The 22,638-nt window shown below is 28.5% G+C and overlaps 1 protein-coding gene across 3 annotated transcripts in view; it reads left to right on the top strand.

Moving 5' to 3' along the window:
- Window positions 1–22,490, top strand: part of LOC117167022 (KAT8 regulatory NSL complex subunit 3) — a 30,871-nt gene extending 8,381 nt beyond the window's left edge. For 2 of the 3 annotated variants that reach the window (XM_033351569.1, XM_033351570.1), the window contains exons 3-9: window positions 1,378–1,963; window positions 4,690–4,971; window positions 10,842–11,522; window positions 16,501–16,726; window positions 18,727–18,765; window positions 18,850–19,020; window positions 20,224–22,490. In XM_033351569.1, the coding sequence (XP_033207460.1) occupies window positions 1,378–1,963; window positions 4,690–4,971; window positions 10,842–11,522; window positions 16,501–16,726; window positions 18,727–18,765; window positions 18,850–19,020; window positions 20,224–21,275 (3,037 nt within the window). In that variant the 3' untranslated portion in view covers window positions 21,276–22,490. The remainder of the gene's footprint in view (window positions 1–1,377; window positions 1,964–4,689; window positions 4,972–10,841; window positions 11,523–16,500; window positions 16,727–18,726; window positions 18,766–18,849; window positions 19,021–20,223) is intronic. The other variant, XM_033351571.1, reaches the window with a different exon arrangement.
- The last annotated feature ends 148 nt before the right edge of the window (window positions 22,491–22,638 follow it).

The raw sequence follows: 22,638 nt of genomic DNA, 5'->3' as shown, positions 1-22,638 counted from the left end.
GAATTCTATTTGGTAGAAAATTCATAATTTTTCTTAAAAAATCAACTGTTTTGTAGACAATTCGTCTGTTTGGTTTGAAATTTTAACAATAAGATAAAAATTTCAACTGTTTGTTAATGTGAAATTTGTTTAAATTTATATTTTCGGACTCAAAATTGAACTTCTTGTAGAAAATTCTTTTTTTTTTTTTACTTAAAAATTTAAGTTTTTTATATAATTGTAACTATTTTTTTGAGAATTAACTTTTTTTTTGTTGAAAATTCAACTGTTTTGAAGAAACTTCATCTTTTTGGGTTAAAAAATAACAAATTTTAATAAATTTGTTGAATTGGAATTCAACCATCTTGTAACTGAAAATCAATCTTTCTTGCTTGAAAAGTAACTTTTTTGTGGAAAATTCATCTGTTGCGGTTTGAAAGTCATTGTTTTCTAAAAAAAATCTGTTTAGCTGGAAAATTCAACTAGTTTGTTGATAATTTTGTAGCTTTAAGATTAAATTATTTGATTATAAATTCGTTTTTTGCGCTTGAAAATCCAACTATTTTGTTTTAAATACGACTGAATGGTTGGGAATGAATTATTGTTTGTTAAAAAATTTAAGTATTTGATTAAAAATTTCTTTTCAATTGGTAAGGATCTTTTGTGGATAATTCGTCTTGTCGGGTTGAAAGTTTATCTTTTTTAAAATTAAACTGTTTTGTTGAAAATGTAATAATATTTCAACTCGAAATCTTAGCCATTTAAACCGTTTAATATTGAATTTAATACGGTAAATATACTAATTTTATTAACAAGAATTTATTACCCTCATTTCATGAAAAATTGCCCTATTTTCCCATTGTTTGGGAGAATTTTGGTCTGTGAACTCTGTATTTTAGTAAGTACTAGTCCATTTCAGTTAAAACAAAAGTTACAAAGGTATTCGATAATCTATAGATATAGACAAAGAAAGAATACACTCTGAAGTTGAGCGTTAAAAAATAATAGTTGAGACTCTGAAGAAGAAAAAAACATTAAAGAAAAAAGGATCTTAAAAAAATTGTAATGCTTGTGATTTACTGAACTGAAAATTACTGAAAACCATATGACGTGATTAATTGATTTGAAGACAAACCATTTTAGAGGCTATGAGTTAGTAGAAAGAACTTAACCCTAGGTAGGAATGACTTTTAAAAACTTTTTAGATTTTTTAATTACACTTACAAGCAACGCTCCTACACAGAATATAAAGATATTAAATACAACTTACTGCGTAGAAAAAGAATAATATAATGTTGTAAAACTGAGAACAAACAGAAAATGAATTTGATCTAATTAATAGAAAGATTGGAATCTTCACATTATATTTTATATACATATATTTAATCCTGACACTAGGGATAAGCTAAAATCTGAAGAAAACGTCAACGTCGAGAATTATAACGACGGTCATTCTTCTCCACCTTACGATTTAGGAAGAACTCGTCAACTTATGGACGAGCTTCAAAGACTAGCGAATTTCGTAAGGCCTGATGAGGACAGCGAGTGGGAAGAAAAGATAGACAAGACCTATTGGACTCCAGTCCAAATTCGTATATTTGCAAAAGTGGTTAGGATTTTAACTGCCGAGAGGCTAGCAAGACTGGCAAAAGCGGGCCACGTAATGGAACCCGTTTTTCGAAGAACGACAATTGACACCGCTGCCAAAAGGTTCAGAGAAACTTTGGCATCTATTGGTTGGGATGTTAGGATTACCCAATGGATTCATAGTTTGATGTTTGATTATCTTCCACAAGAGTACCTAGTGATTTACCTCGATATCCTCCAGACTTTAAGACTGAAAATTCCACAGCTTATTGACAAAATGATAGCTGTTCAGACAAATATTAACGGAAAAGGCGGACCAGTGACTTGGGAGACTCTAGGATCTTTATTGAAACGATCTTGGGACCCAGTGATCCAGACTTTAAATTCTAATAAACCTGTGAGTATTGTTTTTTCTTATTTTCTGGTATTAATATTTAGTTTGAGTTAAAATAGATACTTTAGGAAGTTTAATGCTTGCATTTAAGAATTTAAGGCAGGGATGTGGAAAATGAAATAATTTTAATTTGACTTATGTTGAAACTTAATATTTTATATAAGCTCTTAACATAGAAGGATTCTTAGTCTGAAAAATTTACAATTAAAAATGGTAAGACATCAATATTTACATTCTGAAGTTGATAAAAATATGGGAATTTTTAAAGGGGTAATGAAATTTGATAAGTTTTTTATTTAAGTTAAAAAAATAAACCTTTTTTTAACTAAAAGGTAATCAGGAAAGAATAATTTGCGTTAGAAAAAAATGTTCCATAAATTGACATTTAATTTGAATTGACTAAAAATTAAAGAATTGCACATTTAAAGTATCAAAAAGTGATTTTGAAAGTTTAATATTCATCGTCGTTTTTTAAAAATCTGAAAAATACCTTGAAAAAATCAAATGTAACATATTAAAATTGAAGTGATTCCAACATATTGAATTTGAAGAAATAAAAAATTACAGAACATTCAGGAAAGCACGATTTAAATTTTTATTTAAAATTACGGTAATGTGGAATTGTTTTAGAGGCATCTAAATATGGTGGAATATTCCACAGTGTATTTATCAAATCCAATGTCTTAATAAAAAAGAAGTTTATATTTACATCTTTGAAACTAGATTTTTTAAAATTTTAAATTAGAATCATTCGGAGATGAAAAATTTCAAATATAATTCATACATTTATGCAATAAAACGGAAGTATTGCATCTGATTAAGTTCAAATTCAATTACTGAATTAATCTAACCCAATAGGAAAATCGAACTATTTTTTGTTGAAATTTCATTCTGTTTGGTTAAAAAATCGAATATTCGATTATATATTTTTTCGAAAATTCATATTTTTTTCAATTCTAATTATTTGTTTTTAAATGATTTTTTTTTTAATTTAACTATTCAAACCAAACTCTTGCTTTCAGTCAAGTTGTGGGGGTTGCCTTCAAATGGCCTTGGACTGATTCCGGGGGGACAGAAACAGAAATAAACTGCGAGAGCCAACAGTTCTAGGAAGGCTGATAGCGGGGTGACTGAAAGCGAGATTTTGGTGTATTTCGAAAATTATCTTGGTTAAAAAAGGCTTATTTGTTTAAAAATCAACTTTTTGTTGAAAATTGAAACATTTGGTTAAAAATTCAACTATTTTTTTTAATTTGTCTCTTGATTGTAGATTCAACTATCTGGTTGTAAATGTAACTGTTTGGTTGAAAACAAAATTGTATTTTTAAATTAAACTATTTAGTTTAAATTTTGATCTTTTTCAGTTAAAATTCATCTTTTTGGTTTAAAGATTAAACTATTTCATTGCAGTTTAATCTTTTTTGTTTGAAAATGCGACCATTTTGTTGAGAATTTATCTTTGTTTGCTTAAAATTCAATTATTTGATTGAAAATGATTATTTCTGGGTTTAAAGTCAACTTCCTCCTAAACCATTCGACTTTGTAACTTGAAAATTCCACTGCTTTGTTGAAAATACAATATATTTCGACTTGAAATCGCAGAAATTTAAAGGGGTTTATATTGAATCAATTATTTTGTCCATATTAATTTTTTTAAAGAATTTTTTCGCCTATTATTACCCTATTTCAACTGTTTCAAAAGCATTTTCGGCTATGCAGTCTGAATTATTAAAAAATGAATAATTTCATATTCAAATTATAGAGTCTAAAATGTAAAGCCTTAATTGCTAGTAGTACTTAAATGGTAATTAAAACGTACTGAAGGTACTTAAAGTATTTAAAACGTAGTACTTTAAAGTTAGAAATGTTCAAATTGAATGTTCCTGAAGTTCAAAATCAATATAAATTATCAACTTCTCGCATTTGTAAATAATCCAAGTTAACAAGTTTAAAAGTTCAGAAAGAAATATTTTAAACCCAGATTCATAATCCTTTAAGCTGAATGAGTATTAAAAAAAAAATAACATTAAAGTTTATTTTGATTGAATTGGCCGAATACCCTGTTTTTTAAAATAAATATATCGCTATGAAATAATCGGAAACAATTTAAATAGCGGATCATTCAACGCTGATTTGTATACGCATTAAGAAAATATAATTTGTAAACGTTTATAAATTGTATTAAGGGCATGTGACACAATCAAATACCTATATTACCGACGTCACTTTATCAGTTCATTGAATATTTTTTTCGAACTTAAAAATTTTTTTTGTATTTCAAATATCGGACTGAAAGTTTGGTAAATGTATCAGAAGACCAAATGTACTGCATTTGAGTAGGAATCTCGCTCAAATTTATTTTTAAAGCAATTAAAACAGGGACCATTTTTTAGATATTTTCTTTGTAGCCTTAAGATTTGTCGAACCTTAGAACTCTTTTATATTTAAAATATCTGCGATATGTAAAAATACGTACGTAGGCGTAATTGACTGTCGGCTCTTGCATTTCTCGAAGTTTGAGGCCGATATTTTACATACAAAAAAAGTTTTTAGATTCAAAAAATGTCTTTGAAAATAATCTTTAACGAAATTCCTACACAAATGAAGTACATAAACGTAGCTTATGGTTTTCTGATACAATTTCCAAAGTTTCAGTACGATATTTTATTTACAAAAAAGTTCTGAAGTTCAAAGAAAAATCAGTAAACGAAAGATATATCCTCTTTCAGAAAAAGTTACCAGGGAACCCGATTTTGGTGATAGCGCCTTCGGGAATCGGAACCAGTGCTTCTCCTCGACAACACAAGTGGGTTTCACAGCTCGGGGCATTAGGTATGGTTGTCACCGTCTATGTGCCTTTAGGACTGACATCGACAAAAATGACGATGATGGCCTGCGTCGACCAATTGGTGCAAGCGACAAGAACAAAAATACAAGAAGTTAGGTCTGATTGTCCTGGAAGGCCGATAATTCTTCTGGGATATAACACTGGAGCTGCTTTAGCTTGTCAGGTACCTGCTTTTATAATATAGGCCAAATCAGTAAAGACAATTAAACCATTCACAGTAAGGAGAACAAGAAGTTATCCTGCTAAAAATGTTTTCGAGAAAAACACTTCAGAATCAAATGATATTTGCAGGTCCATGTTTTTAGGCTCGCTGAATCTAAATCTGAAGTTGAGTATTCAAAATGACAGTCATAAAATGGTGAACATGTTTAGATCTAAATAAAATTAGTGGTAGTTAGGTCTTTTGGATTGCTGATTTCATAACTGATTTAGGATTTTCAAAATTAAAAATGGCGGAACCAATATGGCGAACATGAATGATTACAAATGTTCGGATTCTAATCAGATTGGTGATACTACTTATATTTTTGGGGTCGCTGAATTGAAATCGGGTGTTGGGTTTTTAAAACATGACGGATATGAATTATTAAAAATGTTCGGACCTTGATCAAATTAATGATACTTAGGTTATTGAGATCGCTGAATCGAAATCTGATGTTGACTGTAAGCTGAATGTAAGTAATAAAAAAATGGGCCTGAATAAGCGCTAGTGTATCAAAAAAAAAAATTTGTTTACTTGAAGTTTGTTATGCCATATTGGATATATTACATTTTTAGTTTAACGACTTAAAAACATAAATATGCTAATCCGAAAGAGTGCTAAACATTTTTAATAATTCTTTTACGTCATATTGGATCCGAAATTTTGACTTTTGAAAATCCAACAGCAGATTGCGATTAAGCGACACCAAAGCTCCGCCATTTTGAATTTTGAAAATCCAACATAAAATTTCAAATCAGCGATTCTAAAAACTAATACACCACAATTAAATCGGATCACGTGAAATCATTTTCTTTTGAAATGCCCACATATGTGTCATCATGCAAAAGTGGCACGACTTTATTTGCCTATAAATGTATCAATGACAGTGATGGGGTTAATTAACATTAATTTCACAACTTTTCGAATTTTTAATATTGATTAGGTTGCAAAAACAATAAATCCCAGTTTGGAGCCCGGAACGTATTAAAAATCGTAAAATTCTTATTTTTTGCACAATGCAAAACTATTCCAAAAAAATTTCAAAATTTTATAAATTAGCCTGAACGTGCTTAAGGCTTTTGTCGAATTTATTGGATTTTAAACCATTTTAGAGGTCCGGAACTTCATTTTGCATAATGCAGAACCTTGTGAAATTAACAACAGTTGACATGCTATTTTTTTATACATAAAACTTTTGCAAATTGGACAGATCATTTGAAGCATTTTTTCTTATCTCAGGTCTCAGACTTACTTCAGAGATCAAAAATATGATAAAAAGTGTCACAAATTTGATCAAATAGTTTTATACCATCTTTAAGGTATAGTTCAAAATAAAAAGTGTCCAATGAAAAATTAACTTTATTTTTTAAACAACAATTTTATACTTTAGTCTACAAAATTATACAAATTATTAGAATTTATAGCAGGCTTAAATATTTTTCATATTCCCGTAGTTTTCTCGTTTTGCCACTTAAATGCGAACCGAATTATTAGAACCCGAGAATAAAATCTAACTACTGTTTTTGGCTGAAAGTTCATTATTTTCGGTTAAAGTATACTGTTAAATTAAAAAAAAAGAATTAATCTTTTTTGGTTTAAAATCTTATTGTTTGTTTTAAAAATTAATTTATTTGTTGAAAATTTAACAATTATTTTAAACAGTAGTTCTTCTTGTTTGAATATATATTTATTATTTTGTTGGATTGAAAATTAATCTGCCTTAGTTGAGGATTCAAGTATTTTGTTGAAAATTCGTTTTTGTTGGTTAAATCCAGCTGTTTTTTTATTTTTAATAAAATTTGTTGTTGTAATATCTGCCATTACATTTTTCTTTGAAAATTCATCTTTTTAGGTTGAAAATGCAACTCCTTGGTTCAAAGTTGAACCACTTTCTTAAATGTTAATGTTTTTAGTTGAAGATTCATAATTTAGTTTGCGAATTTTTAGTTAAAAATTAATTTTTTAAACTGAAAATTAAACTATTTTGTTGAAAATCCATCTGATTATTAGACAATTAACTTTTTTATTGATAATTTGTCCTTTTTGGCTTAAAAATTAAACAATTTGCTTGAAAATTCAACTGTTTGCTACAAAATTAAACTGTTTAGTAGAAAATTCTTTTTTTGTTGTGTTTTTAAATAAAATTAATTCTTTTTGAAAGGAAATTTATTTACTCTATTAAGTTAAAAATGTTTATGAATGAAAAAAAAAACATAAACTAAAAATTAATCAAATAAAATTTGGACTAAAATAACATCCATTGTGCTAGCTGCTTTGTTGAAAATTAATATAATTGGTTAAAAATTCGTCTATTTGGGAAATTTATGAAATTGTTAAAACTTTTGCAGTTTAAAAACTTCTGCCAATTTGTAGTACTTTTGCAATTAGTTTAAGCTATTTAAATTAGTACTTTAAGCTATTCATGAAAAATATTAATTATTTATTAATTATAAGTTTACAGAACTTTATATATTTTTTTAATGCTACTTTCGACAAATTGAATTTTTGTTTGTTTATTTATTAAGCAAGTTCCGGAACTAGGGAAAGATTTCAAAACGGCATTTATAATCTTTGCGTCCTATTTTATCCGTCCTCAAAAATTGAAAACATTTGGGCTTAACTTGAAATTTTTTATGTTTAAGGGTAAATGGTAGCCTGTGACGCAATCAAAATTTGACCTTGCAATGTTAATTTTGTCCGCCTTTTTTTCTTAAACTAAATAAGTCAGTATATCGAAATTTGAGGAAAAGGAAGAAAATATATGAGCCGACATCGGTTGGATCCCTTGGAGTAATTATTTTTTAAGGAAAAGCGGTACCTATAAGTTTTCCGTGACTGCCTTGTAACAGACGAAACGACGAAAAAGTTTGGAGTTGGAAAAAGCCCCTAGCGCCGCCACCTTCTTTTTGTGAAAAAGACGCAACTTGTTAGATAGTTCACTTATTAAAAAATATTTAACTGGAATACTTGAAATTTTTAATCAAGAAGAAAAATTTGTAAACGAGGATATTAACTTTCAAAGAAAAACATCATGTTCTACAAAAAAAAAAGATTTTTTTTAAATACTTAAATTTCAAACGAAAAAGTTGAATTTTCAATTAAAAGAGGCAATTTTTCAGCCAAATTGTCGATTCCTAAACTAGAATAATTACATTTAAAATAAAAAAATTAGTTTTAAACTGAAACAATGAATCTTTAAATGAAATATTTAAACTTTCAACGAATTCGACGAATTTTGAAATAAAAAAGATAATTTTTCAACCAAAAATTGAATAATTACATTTTCAGTCAAAAACAAAAAAAAGAATGTTTAACCAAAAAAATGCATTTTTTATTAAAATTATGGAATTTTAACTTAAATAGTATTTTCATTTTTAATCATAAAAAAAATATTTTTTACAAAAAAAGAAACAAATTTTCAATAAAATAGCTCATTTTTTAAAGCAAAGAAATGAATTTCTAATATAAATAATGAATCTTCAATAAAAAAATTAATTTTTATTAAATGAGTTTTTTTTTCAACTAAGAAAATTTATTTGTAACATAAAAGATAAATTTTTATTTAAAATGATGAATATTTAACTGGCATACTTGAATTACCAACCGGAAAGAAGAATTTTGAAACAATGAGATTAACTTTCAAAGAAAAAAATCATTTTCAAACAAAACAAGTAGGTTTTAGATTTAAAAAGTCGATTTTCTAACAAAAAGTCGGTTTTTTTACACAAAATACATGAATTTTGAACTAAATAAATTAGTTTTCGATTAAAAAAGACAAATATATATCCAACTTGTTAAATTTTGCAATAGAAATGTTAATTTCCCTCTCAAAGTGGAACGGTTAAATTTTCAGTTAAAAAAAAACGAAATTAAGTTTCATAAAAATTCATCTTTTATGTTATAAATAAATTTGCTTGGTTGAAAAATAAGCTCTTCATCAAAACTAATGTTTTTATTGAAGATTCATCATTTATATTAAAAATTCATTTCTTTGCTTAAAAATGATCTATTTTATTGAAATTTTTTTTTGTATAAAATATTTTTTTTCAACTAAAAATGGAAATACTATTCCGGCTGAATATTCTATAATTTTAGTAAAAAATTCATTTGCTTGGTCAAACATTCTTTTTTTTTTACTGAAAATGTAATAATTCAATTTTTGGTTTAAAAATGAGCTTTTTTTATTTCAAAATTCGTCGAATTCGTTGATAGTTTAACTATTTCATTTGAAGATCAATTGTTTTAGTTTTAAACTATTTTTTTAAATTTCAAATTAAATGATTCTAGTTGAGGTTTTATCATTTCACTTGGAAATTCATTAGTTTGGTTGCAAATTATTAATGTATTTTTTGAAAAATCTTCTTTGTAGAATAGTAATACTTTGGTTTCAATATACGACAATTTGGCTGAAAAAGTGCCTCTTGCAATTGAAAATTCAACTGTTCCGTTTAAAATTCACATATTTAAAAAAAAAATCTATTTTTTTGTAGAACATGATGTTTTTCTTTGAAAGTTAATCGCCTTGTTCAAAATATTTTCTTATTGGTTAAACTTTTCAAGTATTCCAGTTAAATATTTTATAAGAATTATTTCTTTAAGGCCACGTAACACAGCTAAATACCTATATTACCGACCTAACTTTTTCAGTTCACTGAATGTTTTTTTGAACCTAAGAACTTTTTTTGTGAATAAAATATCGAGCTGAAACTTTGGAAAATGTAATAGAGTACAATAAAGTACGTTTAGGTACTGCATTTTGGTAGGAACTTCACTGAAAATTATTTCATCTTTTTTTCTGAACCTCGGCATTTTTTGAACGTTCAAACTTTTTTTATACATAAAATATCGGTCTCAAACTTTGAAAAATGCAAGAGACGAAAGAAAACTACGTTTAAGTACAAACCTTAATAATAAAAGATGTAAAAAAAGAATTTCAACTATCAATTCCATCGGCATCAGCCTGTAACGTTATACACGAAAATACGAACCCTCTAGAGCCTCGTCTAGTGGCCGCCAGGGTTCAAATTTTTGTGTACAACGTTGCCGGCTGATGCCGATGGAATTGATAGTTGAAATATATTTTTTTTACATCTTTTATTATTAAGATTTATACTTAAACGTAGTTTTCTTTTGTCTCTTGCATATCTCAAAGTTTGAGACCGATATTTTATGTATAAAAAAAGTTCGAACGTTCAAAAAATGTCGAGGTTCAGAAAAAAGATAAAATAAATTTCAGTGATGTTCCTACCAAAATGCAGTACCTAAACGTACTTTATTGTACTCTAATACATTTTCCAAAGTTTCAGCTCGATATTTTATTTGCAAAAAAAGTTCTTAGGTTCAAAAAAATATTCAATGAGCTGATAAAGTGAGGTCGCTAATATAGGTATTTAGCTCTGTCACATGCCCTTAAGTGAATAATTTTACAATGAAACCGTGTTACCGACTGACTATTCACACCTGTCGATCTGAGTTGAACTATCTAACAAGTTGCAACTTTTTCACAAAAGGAAGGTGGCGGCGCTAGGGGCTTTTTCCAACTCCAAATTTTCCCGTCGCTTCGTCTGCTACAAGGCAGTCACGGAAAACTTAAAAGTACTGCTTTTCCTTACAAAATAATTACTCTAAGGGACCCAACCAATGTCGGCTCATATATTTTCTTCCTTCTGCCAAAATTTCGATATACTAACTTATTTAGTTTAAGAAAAAAAGGCGGACAAAATTAATATTACAAGGTCAAATTTTGATTGCGTCAGAAGACTACCATTTACCCTTAATGACTTTAATCCATTCACTCCGACACTAGAATAATGTCCAAAAATGATCAACAGGTCGCGCAGATGGAGCATGTGACAGCAGTTATTTGTCTAGGGTTTCCCTTCAATACTGTGGAGGGCAAAAGAGGATCGCCGGATGACACACTCATGGATATTCGATGTCCCGTGATGTTCGTGATTGGACAGAACTCGACACTCGTGAGACCCGACGACTTGGAAGACCTTCGAGAGAAAATGTTGGTCGAAACGAGCCTCGTTGTTGTGGGAACTGCAGACGATCATCTGCGAATTTCCACCGCTAAGAAACTTTCGGAAGGCATCACGCAGAGCATGGTAGATAGATGTATCTTGGACGAGATTGGCGACTTTGTCGGCAGCATTCTTCTGCAGCCACATCCCTTACCCTTGAGGCCAGTCACGCTACCGAATCTGGATGCGCGTATCAAGAAGGAATGTCGAAAGAGGCGGAATTCGACGAGCAGTTCGGTGGAAAGCGAGCCGAATTCGCCAAACGTTAAGAAATCGAGACCAGGTACACCAGTTATGAGCGCTGCTTCGATTGGTCAAAGTGTACCTTCCACTTCTGTGTCGCGTGCAGGAACCTTGACGACAAATATGATCATGAGTGGAAGCAGTGCGAATCTGACGCCGGGACCGAAGCGGAAACCTCGAGTGGTCAACAGTCAGAAGATGAACTTCTCGGAAACTGTTATCTCCCCTAGACTCATGGCTCAAGTAAGAAAAATAGTTCATCTCGACGCGAGATCATGTTTAGGGTTATAGCCAGAAAGTTGAGAATATTGAATTTATTTTAGGGACCGTATGTAAATTACGTAATAGCTCAAGGGGGTTGGGGTCGATACATTTTGTTACGATTTGTTATTGTAAGGGGACCGTCACTCATGTACGTCGTTTTTGAAAATTCGCAAAAACTCTCCTGAAGATTATCTTTTTAGTTATATATTTGTATTATTTGGTTGGAAAATTAACAATTTTCCTTAAGACAATTTTTTGTTTTCAAATTCAACTGTTTTGTTAAAAATTCGTCTTTTTGGTTTAAAAATTCCAATCTTTTCGTAGAACATTAACCTTTTGTTTAAAATTCATGTTTTGTTACTGATAAGTTAACTGAACTCTTTTTTGGATGAAAATTTGTCTATTTGATTTAAAAGTTCATCTTTTTTAATAAAACATATTCTCTCTTTTTTGGATAAAAATATTCTTTTTGGATAAAAGTGCAACTGTTTTCCTGAAAATTCAACTATTTCCTAGAAAATTTACTTTTCGTTTAAAAATCGTATTTTTGTGTTGAAAAGTCAATTGAAATCTTTTTGGATCAAAATTCAACTCAATTCAAAAATGCAACTGTTTGATTGGAAATTTTATAATTTTGTAAAGTCATATTTTTTGGTTAAAAATTCGACTACTGAGCGGAAAATTAACTTATTATTTATAATTCTTATTTTGATGTTAGAAAGTAAACTGGAATCTTCTTTGGATGAAAATTGAACTATTTTTTCAAGTTTTTTTTTAATTCATCTGTTTTATAAGAGATTTTATCTTTCTCGAATAAAAAATGCAAAAGTTCGGTTGAAAATTCAACCCTTTTTTGTTTAACGTTTTTCTTTTGTTCTTAAAATTCACCTGCTTGAGCAGAAATTACATCTTTTCTGGATAAAAATGCAACTGTTTGGTTAAGAATTTAAGTCTTTTTTTTTTAAGTTTTTCTTTTTGATCTTAAAATTCACCTGTTTTATCAGAAATTACACCTTTTTTGGATAAAAATGCAACCGTTTGGTTGAAAATTCAAAAACCTTTTTGAAAAATGACACGTTTTGATTGAAACTTTTACTATTCATAGAAAATTTACTTTTTGCTTTAATTTTATATGTTGGTGTTAAAAAGAGAACAGAAATCTTTTCTGGATGAAAATACAACTTGTGGAAAATGATATGTTATAAATTACAAATTCATTTGTTTTAAGAGAAATTTAATATTTTTTGGATAAAAATGAAACTGTTTAGTTGAAAATTAAACTGCTTTGTTAAAAAGTCATACTTTTGGTTGAAAATTCTAGTTTTTTTTATCAAATTAAATTATTTCGTAGAAATTAAAATTACAAATTCATCTGTTTTAAGATAAATTACACATTTTTTTGTTTGAAAATGCAACTATTTGGTAGCGAATTGAACAATTTTGTTAAAATGTGTTCCCTTTTTGGTTAAAAATTCGTCTTTTTGAATTAAAAAATCAATTTTTTTTTGTAAAACCTTATTTCTTGTTTAAAACTTCATATTTTGATCGTGAAAACTCAACTGAAATCTTTTTTTAATACAAAATTCAACGAAAATTTATCTTAGGTATTTAAAAATTCATATGTTTTAGTAGAAATTTCATTTCTTTTTATTGAAAATGGTTCTTTTTGGTTACAAATTCCTCTTTGCTTGAGTATTCAACTATTATGTTCGAAAGATTTGGTTGAGTCACTTTTTTAAGAAATCATTTTTTTTTAAGATTTATATTTTTAGTTTAAAATTCATCACTTTCGTTGAAAGTTTAAATTTTAAATTTTTAGAATAATTTTTTAAAATTGAAAATTCAACTGCTTGGGTAAAAGTTAAACTACATTGTTAAGAATGTCTTTTTTTTAAGTTGATGTTTTTGGTTGAAATTTTAGCTGTTAAGTGGGAAAGCCTTTTTTGTTTTAAAATTAACTTTTTAACTGAAAATGTAACTTTTCCAATTTTTTTAAAGATTGATCTCTTTTAGTTGAAAATTCTCCTTGTTTGGCAAAAAAAAAAAGATTCTTTGTTTGAAATTTTATTTTTTATTGGGTAAAATACATCAGCTTTGTGGAAACTTATTATTTTTTTTGCTGAAGTCATTTTTTTTAATTCAATTTTTATAGAGAAAATTAGTCTTTTGACTAGAAGGTTCAACAATTTAGGTGAACTTTAATTTTTTCTTAAGCAAAAAAGCTTTATTTGTTGAAAATTTGTGTATTTTTGTTTTAGAATTATTTTCTTGGGTGTAAATTCCATGGTTCTTATTGAAATATAAACTGTGATACTTTTTTGTTAGGAATTTATCTTTTTAGGTAGAAAATTTAAGTATTTTATTAAAAAGCTATCTTTTATAGTAGTACAGACATTTTTTTGTTTAAAATAAGTTTCAAAATTGGACATTTTACATTTCTATCTGAAATACTGTTTTTTTTTTCGTTTATAAAATGTTCTATGTTAAAAGTATTACAAGATTAAAATGTGACCTTGAAAACCTTGAACTCTCCTTGAATTTTTTTTAAACCCTGAAAACCTGGAAATCTCTTTGATTTTTTCACGAAAACCTTGAATTTTAATTATTCATTTTTTTCTTTCTATTAAAACAGTAAATTTATCGAAATGCGAGGAGTAATTTAAATCGTTTAGCCTATTATGAAAGAAATATCTCATTTAGAAAAAATCTTGTTGCTGACAATTTTTTTATTCGTCAAGATATAATTTATCTTTTGTTTATTACATAATAAATAAAGATATTTCAAGTCTTTTTTTGTTGAGGTGTTCAACTTAGATATTATAAAAATTATTAGTTTAAAATTTCGATGTTAATTCAGTTTCAGAATTAGAATAAGCCATGACCATACAATGGATTTTTCAAGGGATTGACCACTCAGTTTTTGAGTGTACAACATATTTCAAAAGGTTACAAAATATTTCTAAAGATTTAAAGAATGTTTAACGATTTAAAAAAGGCGCGCACGCCAGATTTCAATGAAGATTTCACAGCAATTTCACAATCATTTTAAAACTTTAAAGACTTAAAGGATTTCAAAGATTTGCAAAAGGGTACAGAACACCAGATTTCAAAGATTTGAAAGGATTTCAGGAGGTTTTAAAACATTTTAGAAGATTTCAAAATATTTCAAATAATTCAAAGACCAACGAATACAAAAGATTTTCCAAACAAAGATTCAAGAAAGATTTTATAAACATTTGAAAATATTTCACAAAGATTTCAAGGATTTCAAACATTCGAAAAAGACGTGTACAGTAGATTAAAAAATTCTCACAAAAATTCCTCAAAGACTTCGAAGATTTCACAACGATTTTAAAACTTAAAAAAGAGTTTGAAGATTTTAAAAGGAGTATATTAAACCACATTTCTAAGATTTCAAAACGTTTCAAAGATTTTAAACAATTTCAACAGTTTTTAGGAGATATCAGAAGATTTTACTAAGATTTGTAATAATTTAATTAATTCCAACGAATTCGCAAAGATTTCGAACATTGCACAAAGATTTTAAATTTTTCAAAAGATTTGAAAGACTTCACAACATTTCAAAGATTTTAAATAACTTCAAAAATTTTTAGGAGATGTTAAAAGATTTCACAAAAGTTTGAAAGATTTTATAAAACATTCATAAAGATTTCAAAATAATACGAGAATTTCAAAGATTTCAGCAAGGGTGCAGTACACTAGGTTTCAAACCATTTCAAAGATTTTAAACGATTTAAAAATGTTCGAGAAGATTTCAAACGATTATAAAAAGATTTCTCAAATATTTTAAAGAATTCTTAAGGTTTTCAAAAAATTTCAAGAATTTCAAAGATTCCAATAAGGGTACAGTACACCAGATTTCAATGGTATTTCAAAACATTTAAAAGATATTCAATGATTTCAAGAGGTTTCAATAAATTTTAGAAGATTTTCATAATTTCGTACGAACAGAAAAGATTTCACGAACAATGATTAAAGAAACATTTTCGAATAAATTTCCAAGATTTTAGAAAGATTAAAAAAAAATTCACAAAGTTTTCGTAGATTTCAAGGACTTCAAATATTTCAACAAGGGTACAGTACAACATATTTCAAACATTTAAAAACATTTAAAATATTTTAAACGATAACAAAATTTTTGATAAGATTTAAAAAGATTTAACAAAGATTACAAGTATTCCAGTGATTTAAAACTATTACAACAAATTTCATACCGATTTTACAAATATTTCAAATATCCCAGTGATTTCCAACGAATACAAAAGACTTCGAGAAGATTTCACAATTTCTTTAAAAAATTCATAAGGATTTCAACACATTTGAGAAGGTTTCAAAAGACTGAATGATTTTAAACAAACACAACAGATTTCGCAAACAAAGATGAAAGAAAGAGTTCACAAAGATTTCAAGAATTTTAAAGCTTTGAAAAATGCCAAAAGATTTCTCAAAGATTTCACCGAAACTTCAAGCTTTTACTAAGGTTTATAATGCTTCACAAAGATTCCAAAAGATTGCAATGATTTGAAAGACATTACAACGATTTAAAAATATTTCTAAAGATTCCACAAAGACGACTCATGTTCGCAAAAAATTAAGAATTTATTTATTTACGATTCGGCTTTCTTTATAAATTTTTGGCACTTAAAAAAAAGAAATGGTTTATTTTTTACATGTATAACAAACGTTTATTTCATTATTTGATGTAAAAAAAAAAGGAAACCGTGAAAATTTTGATTTCTTGACCTGGAAAACCTGGAAAAGACCTTGAATTTTGTTTCTAAGAATCGCTAGACACCCTGTTTACGTAATTTGAGTGCGTCTCCTTAGAAGAGAAATAGAAAAAAAAAATCATAAGGACTCAAAATTCTCAACTTTTTGACAACGACCCTTGAATTCCTTTAGCGAGATTTCAATAACGATATGAAAATTTTTGTAGCAGAGCGTGAATAGCGGAAACGGTGGGATAACGTTGAACATTGGTTCTCTGGCAAGCTTGGCTCCTGTCGGTCCAATACGATTCAGTCCTGCCAGTGCGGGTCAGAGTTCGCCAGGCACAACAAAGACGAATATACCGAAATCTCCTGCTGCTTTTCAGAAAGCTCCAAGAATGATCCACATGGGGAATCCGAATGTGGGGAAGATGAAGAATATTCCAGTGGCAGGTAAGAAATTTAACATTGTTTGGTGTTCTCTGTCGATGATTTTAAAACCAATACTTTGTAGAAGAAGTCATTAAGCCAAGTTTAACTGAATTATCGAAATATGCCATTTTTACAAATTAATTCTGATATTCGTAGTGCGCTTAAGTGCCGTTCATAAACTACGGTGTCAATTTAGTGGAAGGGAGATGATAAATCTTAACAAGGTTTGTGATTTTTGGGAAATATGGCCTGTTTGAAAATCACTTACATAATTCAGGCTTGATACTCTTTCTCGTATTCCCCACTTTTTTTCACTTCCCTTTTTTAAAGAATTCCTTTTTCCCCTGTTTTCAAGAAATCCCCCCTTTTCTCGGGTTTTTTCTCGATTAAATGCGAATAGGATTAATAGAAACTAATAAGAAAATCCAAGTACTTTTGATTAAAAGTTTTTTATTCTTTTTGTTTGAAAAGTCTACTCTTATATTTTTGGTTCGGAATTCATCTTTTTTTGTTCAAATTCGTCGTATTTGGTTAAAAATTCTATTATTTGGTTGCAGATTTAATTATTTTGTTGAAAATGCAACTATTTTGTTACAATATTAATGTTTTTTGGTCAAAAATATAAACTTGGATGAAAGTTAAACTGCTTTTTAAATTTTTTTTTGGTTTGAAAATTTATGTTTTTTAGTTAGAAATTCCACTATTTGTTTGAAAATGTATCTTTTCTACTTTAAAAGTCTTTTTTGTAGAAAATTAATCTTGGTTAATAAATCAGCTTAATTTTTTTAAATTACACTTTTGTTAAATGTTGAACTCCGTGGTCGAAAATAATTTTTTAAAGGATTTATCATTTTAGTTGAAAACTGATCTCCGGTTGAAGATGTAACTATTTGGTTGAAAATGATACTTTTTTGGTTTAACTTGACTATTTTTTATTTCAAATTAAAATACAATAACAACTATTACATGTTTTGGTGTGAATTTATATTTTTAGGCTGAAAAATCAACTACTTTAGGAAAAATCCATATTCTTTTTCGTTAAATATTCATCATTTTAGTTTAAACTTCAACTCTTGGTTGGAAATTAACTTTTCCCTAAACTCATGTCTTTGGTATAAAATTCAACTATTAGGTTAAAAATTAATGTTTGTTTAAAATTTTAATATTTGGCAGAAATTGAACTTTTTTGACAAAAAATAATATTTTCGGGTTGCAATTTAAAAAGTTTGGTAGATCATTCGCCTTTCTGGCTTAAAAATTCAACTATTTTTTTTAAATTTAAATTTATTTATTTATTTAATTTATTAACTGAAAATTAACTTCATTATTGAGATTTATCCTTTTCAATTCAAAGTTAACTGTTTTCTAAAACATCGTCTTTTTAGCTTGAAAACTTAAGTTTTAATTTAGGTTGAAAATTTAGCGCTTTGTTTAAAAATTCAAATGTTTTGTTGAAAATTTAATTATTTTATTGAACATTAAACTATTTTTTTATTATTAATTTGTGTTGAAAACTCGTTTTTTGTTTTTGTTGAAGATTCATCTTTTTTTGTTGAGAATTCAACTATTTTGTTAAAAATGCAATATATTTCTATTTAAAATTTCAGGAATTGAAAGCAATTCATATTGAATTTAATGTAGTATCTACATTAAATTTAATTAAACCAATTTATTTCCCTATTTCCGTGAAAAATCCTAATTTTCCATATTTTGAGAGTATTTTGAGCTGTGAAATCTCATAGTTTAAGATTTTAATTTATACCTGATTTATTATAAAAGCCTCAAAGCATTTTCGAGGCATCTGAAACAAAATTGGTAACGTATTTTATGGACGGCTTCTTAATTGAAAATAGGACGCTCTAATGCAATCGTACAAATCTGTCTATGCGTAAAAATATAATATTAACCAATCAAAAGTTTCTCGGGAGATTCAACTTCCTAAAGAGGACGAAATATAAGTTTAACATTTAAAAGTTTGCAAAGTTGAAAAGCTTTATATTAATAATACTCTTGCAATATAGGAGGAAGCCAGATCAAACCTAACGCTTCTCCAACTCAAGGTAAATACATTTTCTTCATCAAATCTGAAACCGAAAGTATGCGTTTAAAACAAGAAAAATTCAATTGATCGTATTGATTTACAGCGACACACATGAAGTCTCCTTCCAGTACAAGTGGAACTTTAACAGCTCTTCTACAAAGTGGCAAGCATGCACTCAGTGGAATAGGAAGAGCAATTACATCTAGTGTTCTATTAACGCCCAGCGTCACCGTAACACCAACAACATCCGCCACACCACTGACACCTTCAAAAGGTAGAGCATTTATATCTAACAATTTATTGCATAAACGATGATTAGGAAGCTGTACTAGGTTTTGAAAACTATACCATTTTTTGTATTTACTAGAATTTTTTGCAAAATCGTTGCACGTCTCGAGAAAATATGAAAGGATTGTATATATTTGTACATTTTTTATATGTCATTTAAGATTTTGAGTGAGTCATATCAATAGATTTTTATTTATTTTTTGTCGGCTTCGGTTTTACTTTTCAATGAAGCGCAGAACGTTATGCGAGAAATATGTATAAATGATTGATATCTTAATATCAAACCTGAAATTAATTATTCAGTTTCATCAAATAAGTTCTTAAAATGGTGTCAATATTTTTGTATTATTTTTTGTCGATTATTATTAGTAGTATTTTCGTTTTTGAAAATTATACTGAAAAAGAAAGAGTTCAGTTTGTATTTTAATTCTAATTTTAGAGAGATAATACTTTACGCCGATTCAGTGAGTTAGTTGTTTTTGTCAGCATGGAAGATTTGCAATGGATGTATTACAATTTTCACAGAATTTGATAGCCAATTGGCAATTTCTCAGTATTTACTACGGATTTAAAATAATATATATATGTATAGATATGCATACAGTAATTAACTATGGAGAGAGCGTTTGTAAATAATTTTTTACGACAATCACTATTGTGAGCTTAGAAAAAGAAATTGCGTTTATTGGAAAATAGGAGATCTGTAAATACACGATCCTGATCTTATATTTTATGTTAAATAAAACTTTTTCTTGTACTTCAGATTTTTTTCAATTCCTTTTCCCAAATCCTATTAAACACAATTGATTAATTTAACGTTAAATAGAGAAAGGCATCCAACCCTTTTTGCATCTCTAAATCTGCTCCATCAGAAAAGTGTCAAACAAGGTTCTTACATCCGACTGTGGCTCTAATCTCTCCTTAAACACAATCTCATCTTCGATGTTTTGGGTTGAAGGTCACAGTGGTTTTGCAACAAAAACGTACAAAATTTTGTTCAAATCCGAAGGAACAACTGAACCTGTCTTCAAAATTTGGTCGTTATGGGAACTTTTCCTAATCTAATTTTAAGATTATCAGACAAGGATATATTTAGATTGGATAAAAAGAAGCCACTGTGGCTTTGAAATCAAAAGCTCGAAAATGTTCTTTAACTGAACACTTTTTGAGAGATGTCTATATTTTATAGTGGCGGACATCTCGGGACCAGCAAAGATGAACGATCATCTGCCAACGAGTCCCACAACATCAAAAGACATGTCCTTTCATCAATCAGTAAATCACCAACCAATTTCTCATCACATGAGCCAGTCCAGTAAAATCTACTCCTCCAAGAGCAACAACCTAGCCATGCTGGACAATTCTCGAAACTCGCGAAACTCGTCAAACTCTTATCAGAATTCGGTGACCATCCTGCCTTTTTCCAGCAGGATAAAGCCTTCCGAAAAGCCAGTGAAGATAATCCCGAAGATAACCGTCAATAATTTTCCAAGAGCTCAGCGGCCAAGACGACAGTCCCCAGCCAAAAATTACATAAACGACGAGCTGGGAAACATTTTGGACATTCCGATAATATTTGCCAAAGATGGTGAAAGTATAAACTCAATTGAAAAAGCGCCTCCTTTGCCACAAGTTCCTGAAAATCCTCTCCCTCAAAGAAATCCGAAATTGGGACCTACGAAGGTCGTTTTGATCAGTAACAAACAGGACAAGTGCCAACCTCCTGGGAAATTTATCAATCCTCCGAGACAGGCGATTTTGCGTCCAAGTCTTCCCAATCAGAATATGAATCACGTTCTCCTACATCCAAGATCTCAAAATCCAATCATAACAAGTCGACCTAATATTTCGATGCAAAATTCCATTCGCGGGACCCAGCCTACAATTAAATATACCAAAATTATTCTAGCCAAGAGAAATTCTTTGCCAAGCACTAGTCACAAAGATAAAGGCGAACCGGTGATTTTGACGAAAAATAATCAGAAAGCTCCTGTTCCAAGAATATTCAGTGCGGATAAAAGCGAGCATCGATACGCGCAAATCGTGCCGAAAATGTTGGAGAGTTACGAGGAGGAACTGCTCGAAATTGAAGAGGCTATTAAGGCCAATATTATTGAGAGAAAAGTTACTGATTTACCGAAAGTTGATATCTTGTCTACAAAGGAGAGGCTGAATGAAAATAGAATTCAGCAAGAAGAGAGTCAAGGTGATTTTTATTATTCGGAATTGCATCACATCTGATAGAGAAGAAGTGACAAGTATTATTTCTCATTGGAACATTTTTCTAGAGATTTTGGATGACTCGAGATGAGCTTTGAAAATTGTCAAACAATCCAAATTTAATTTAAACCATTGTTTTTCATCCATTACAAAAATGTTATCTCTAACGTATTATTTAATCAATTTAAAAAAGACACTGTGGTAAAAAAATGAAATTGTAGCAGGACTACTGTAAAAAGGCCATATGCGTAAGACTGAAATTGTTAGGATCATTAGATTTTGGTCTAGTGTTTTTTTTGTGTTTGAGAGTAAAGTTAGAAGATTGAAAAATTGATTTTTGCATCGAGAGAAAAACCTATGTATTTTTTTAATTTAGGCAAGATGTGTTTGTACAAATACGTCATAGTACTGTGTTCAATTTATTTAGTTGAAATTTTTTGTTGTGTTGCATTTAATTTATAAGCGTAGAGCGTAAGAAAACTCGTGAGGCAGTTTGTCAAAAAGTTAATATTTAAAAAGCTTCACAATTTTAAAAAGTCTGTAAATATTATAGTCATACGATTTTTGGTGACAACATGTAAAAGCTCTCTTCCCTCTTCCAAAGGCGTTTTATTTTTTAAATAAAAAATTAATTTTAAACTAATCTTTAAGAAGTATTTACAATTTAGGAAGATTTGCCATTCTTCCATAGAGATTTTTCCAACTTTTACGTCACAGCCTTTATAAAACTCAGGTTTCTATTTCAAAGTTGTCACGAAAGTGTAAAGTTAAGTCAAAACCGTTATTATTAGAGACTGAATTTATATCTACATATTATAAATCAGTTGATGTAAAGGTGAATAAGTTATTTATACCAATATACGTTATAGCAATTTAAATAAAATCAGGGAACTGTAAATGAAAACTGAACATGTAAAAATACAATATCAAAGTTGTATATTTTTCAACTGTTTATAAGCACTCCTTATAAATTTAGGTAATCAGTATATTATCAGGTTCAATATCAAATTACACCTATTTTTTAACAGTGAAATTTCAATCAAATTTCTGAACGAAACTAGTTTTAATTTATGTACGTATATCTACTGATGCATTGATTTTTATTATTCTTTGGTTTTGCTAATGCTCAATATCTGCGAATATACACTATGTATTGAATCACAGCCTTGTAATAATGTAATTTACATGTCAGTCTCAGTGTAGAAGTAATAAAAATAAATTATTATTTCCATGATGCTTTGTGATTTTAATTTGAAATTCAATATTCCACTTTCAGCTTAAAATTTCGTTAAGGAACTTATCAAAATAATCATTTCAAATACTTTAGTTCTTTAATTTCGAAAACTATAACTTATTAAATTTTTTATTTTTTAATACTGAAAAC

The sequence above is a fragment of the Belonocnema kinseyi genome, chromosome 2 (genome assembly GCF_010883055.1).
Source record: "Belonocnema kinseyi isolate 2016_QV_RU_SX_M_011 chromosome 2, B_treatae_v1, whole genome shotgun sequence".
In the NCBI taxonomy this organism is placed as follows: Eukaryota; Metazoa; Arthropoda; class Insecta; order Hymenoptera; family Cynipidae; genus Belonocnema; species Belonocnema kinseyi.
Note: the sequence above shows the minus strand (reverse complement) of the source record. Positions and strands in the feature narration are given on the sequence as shown.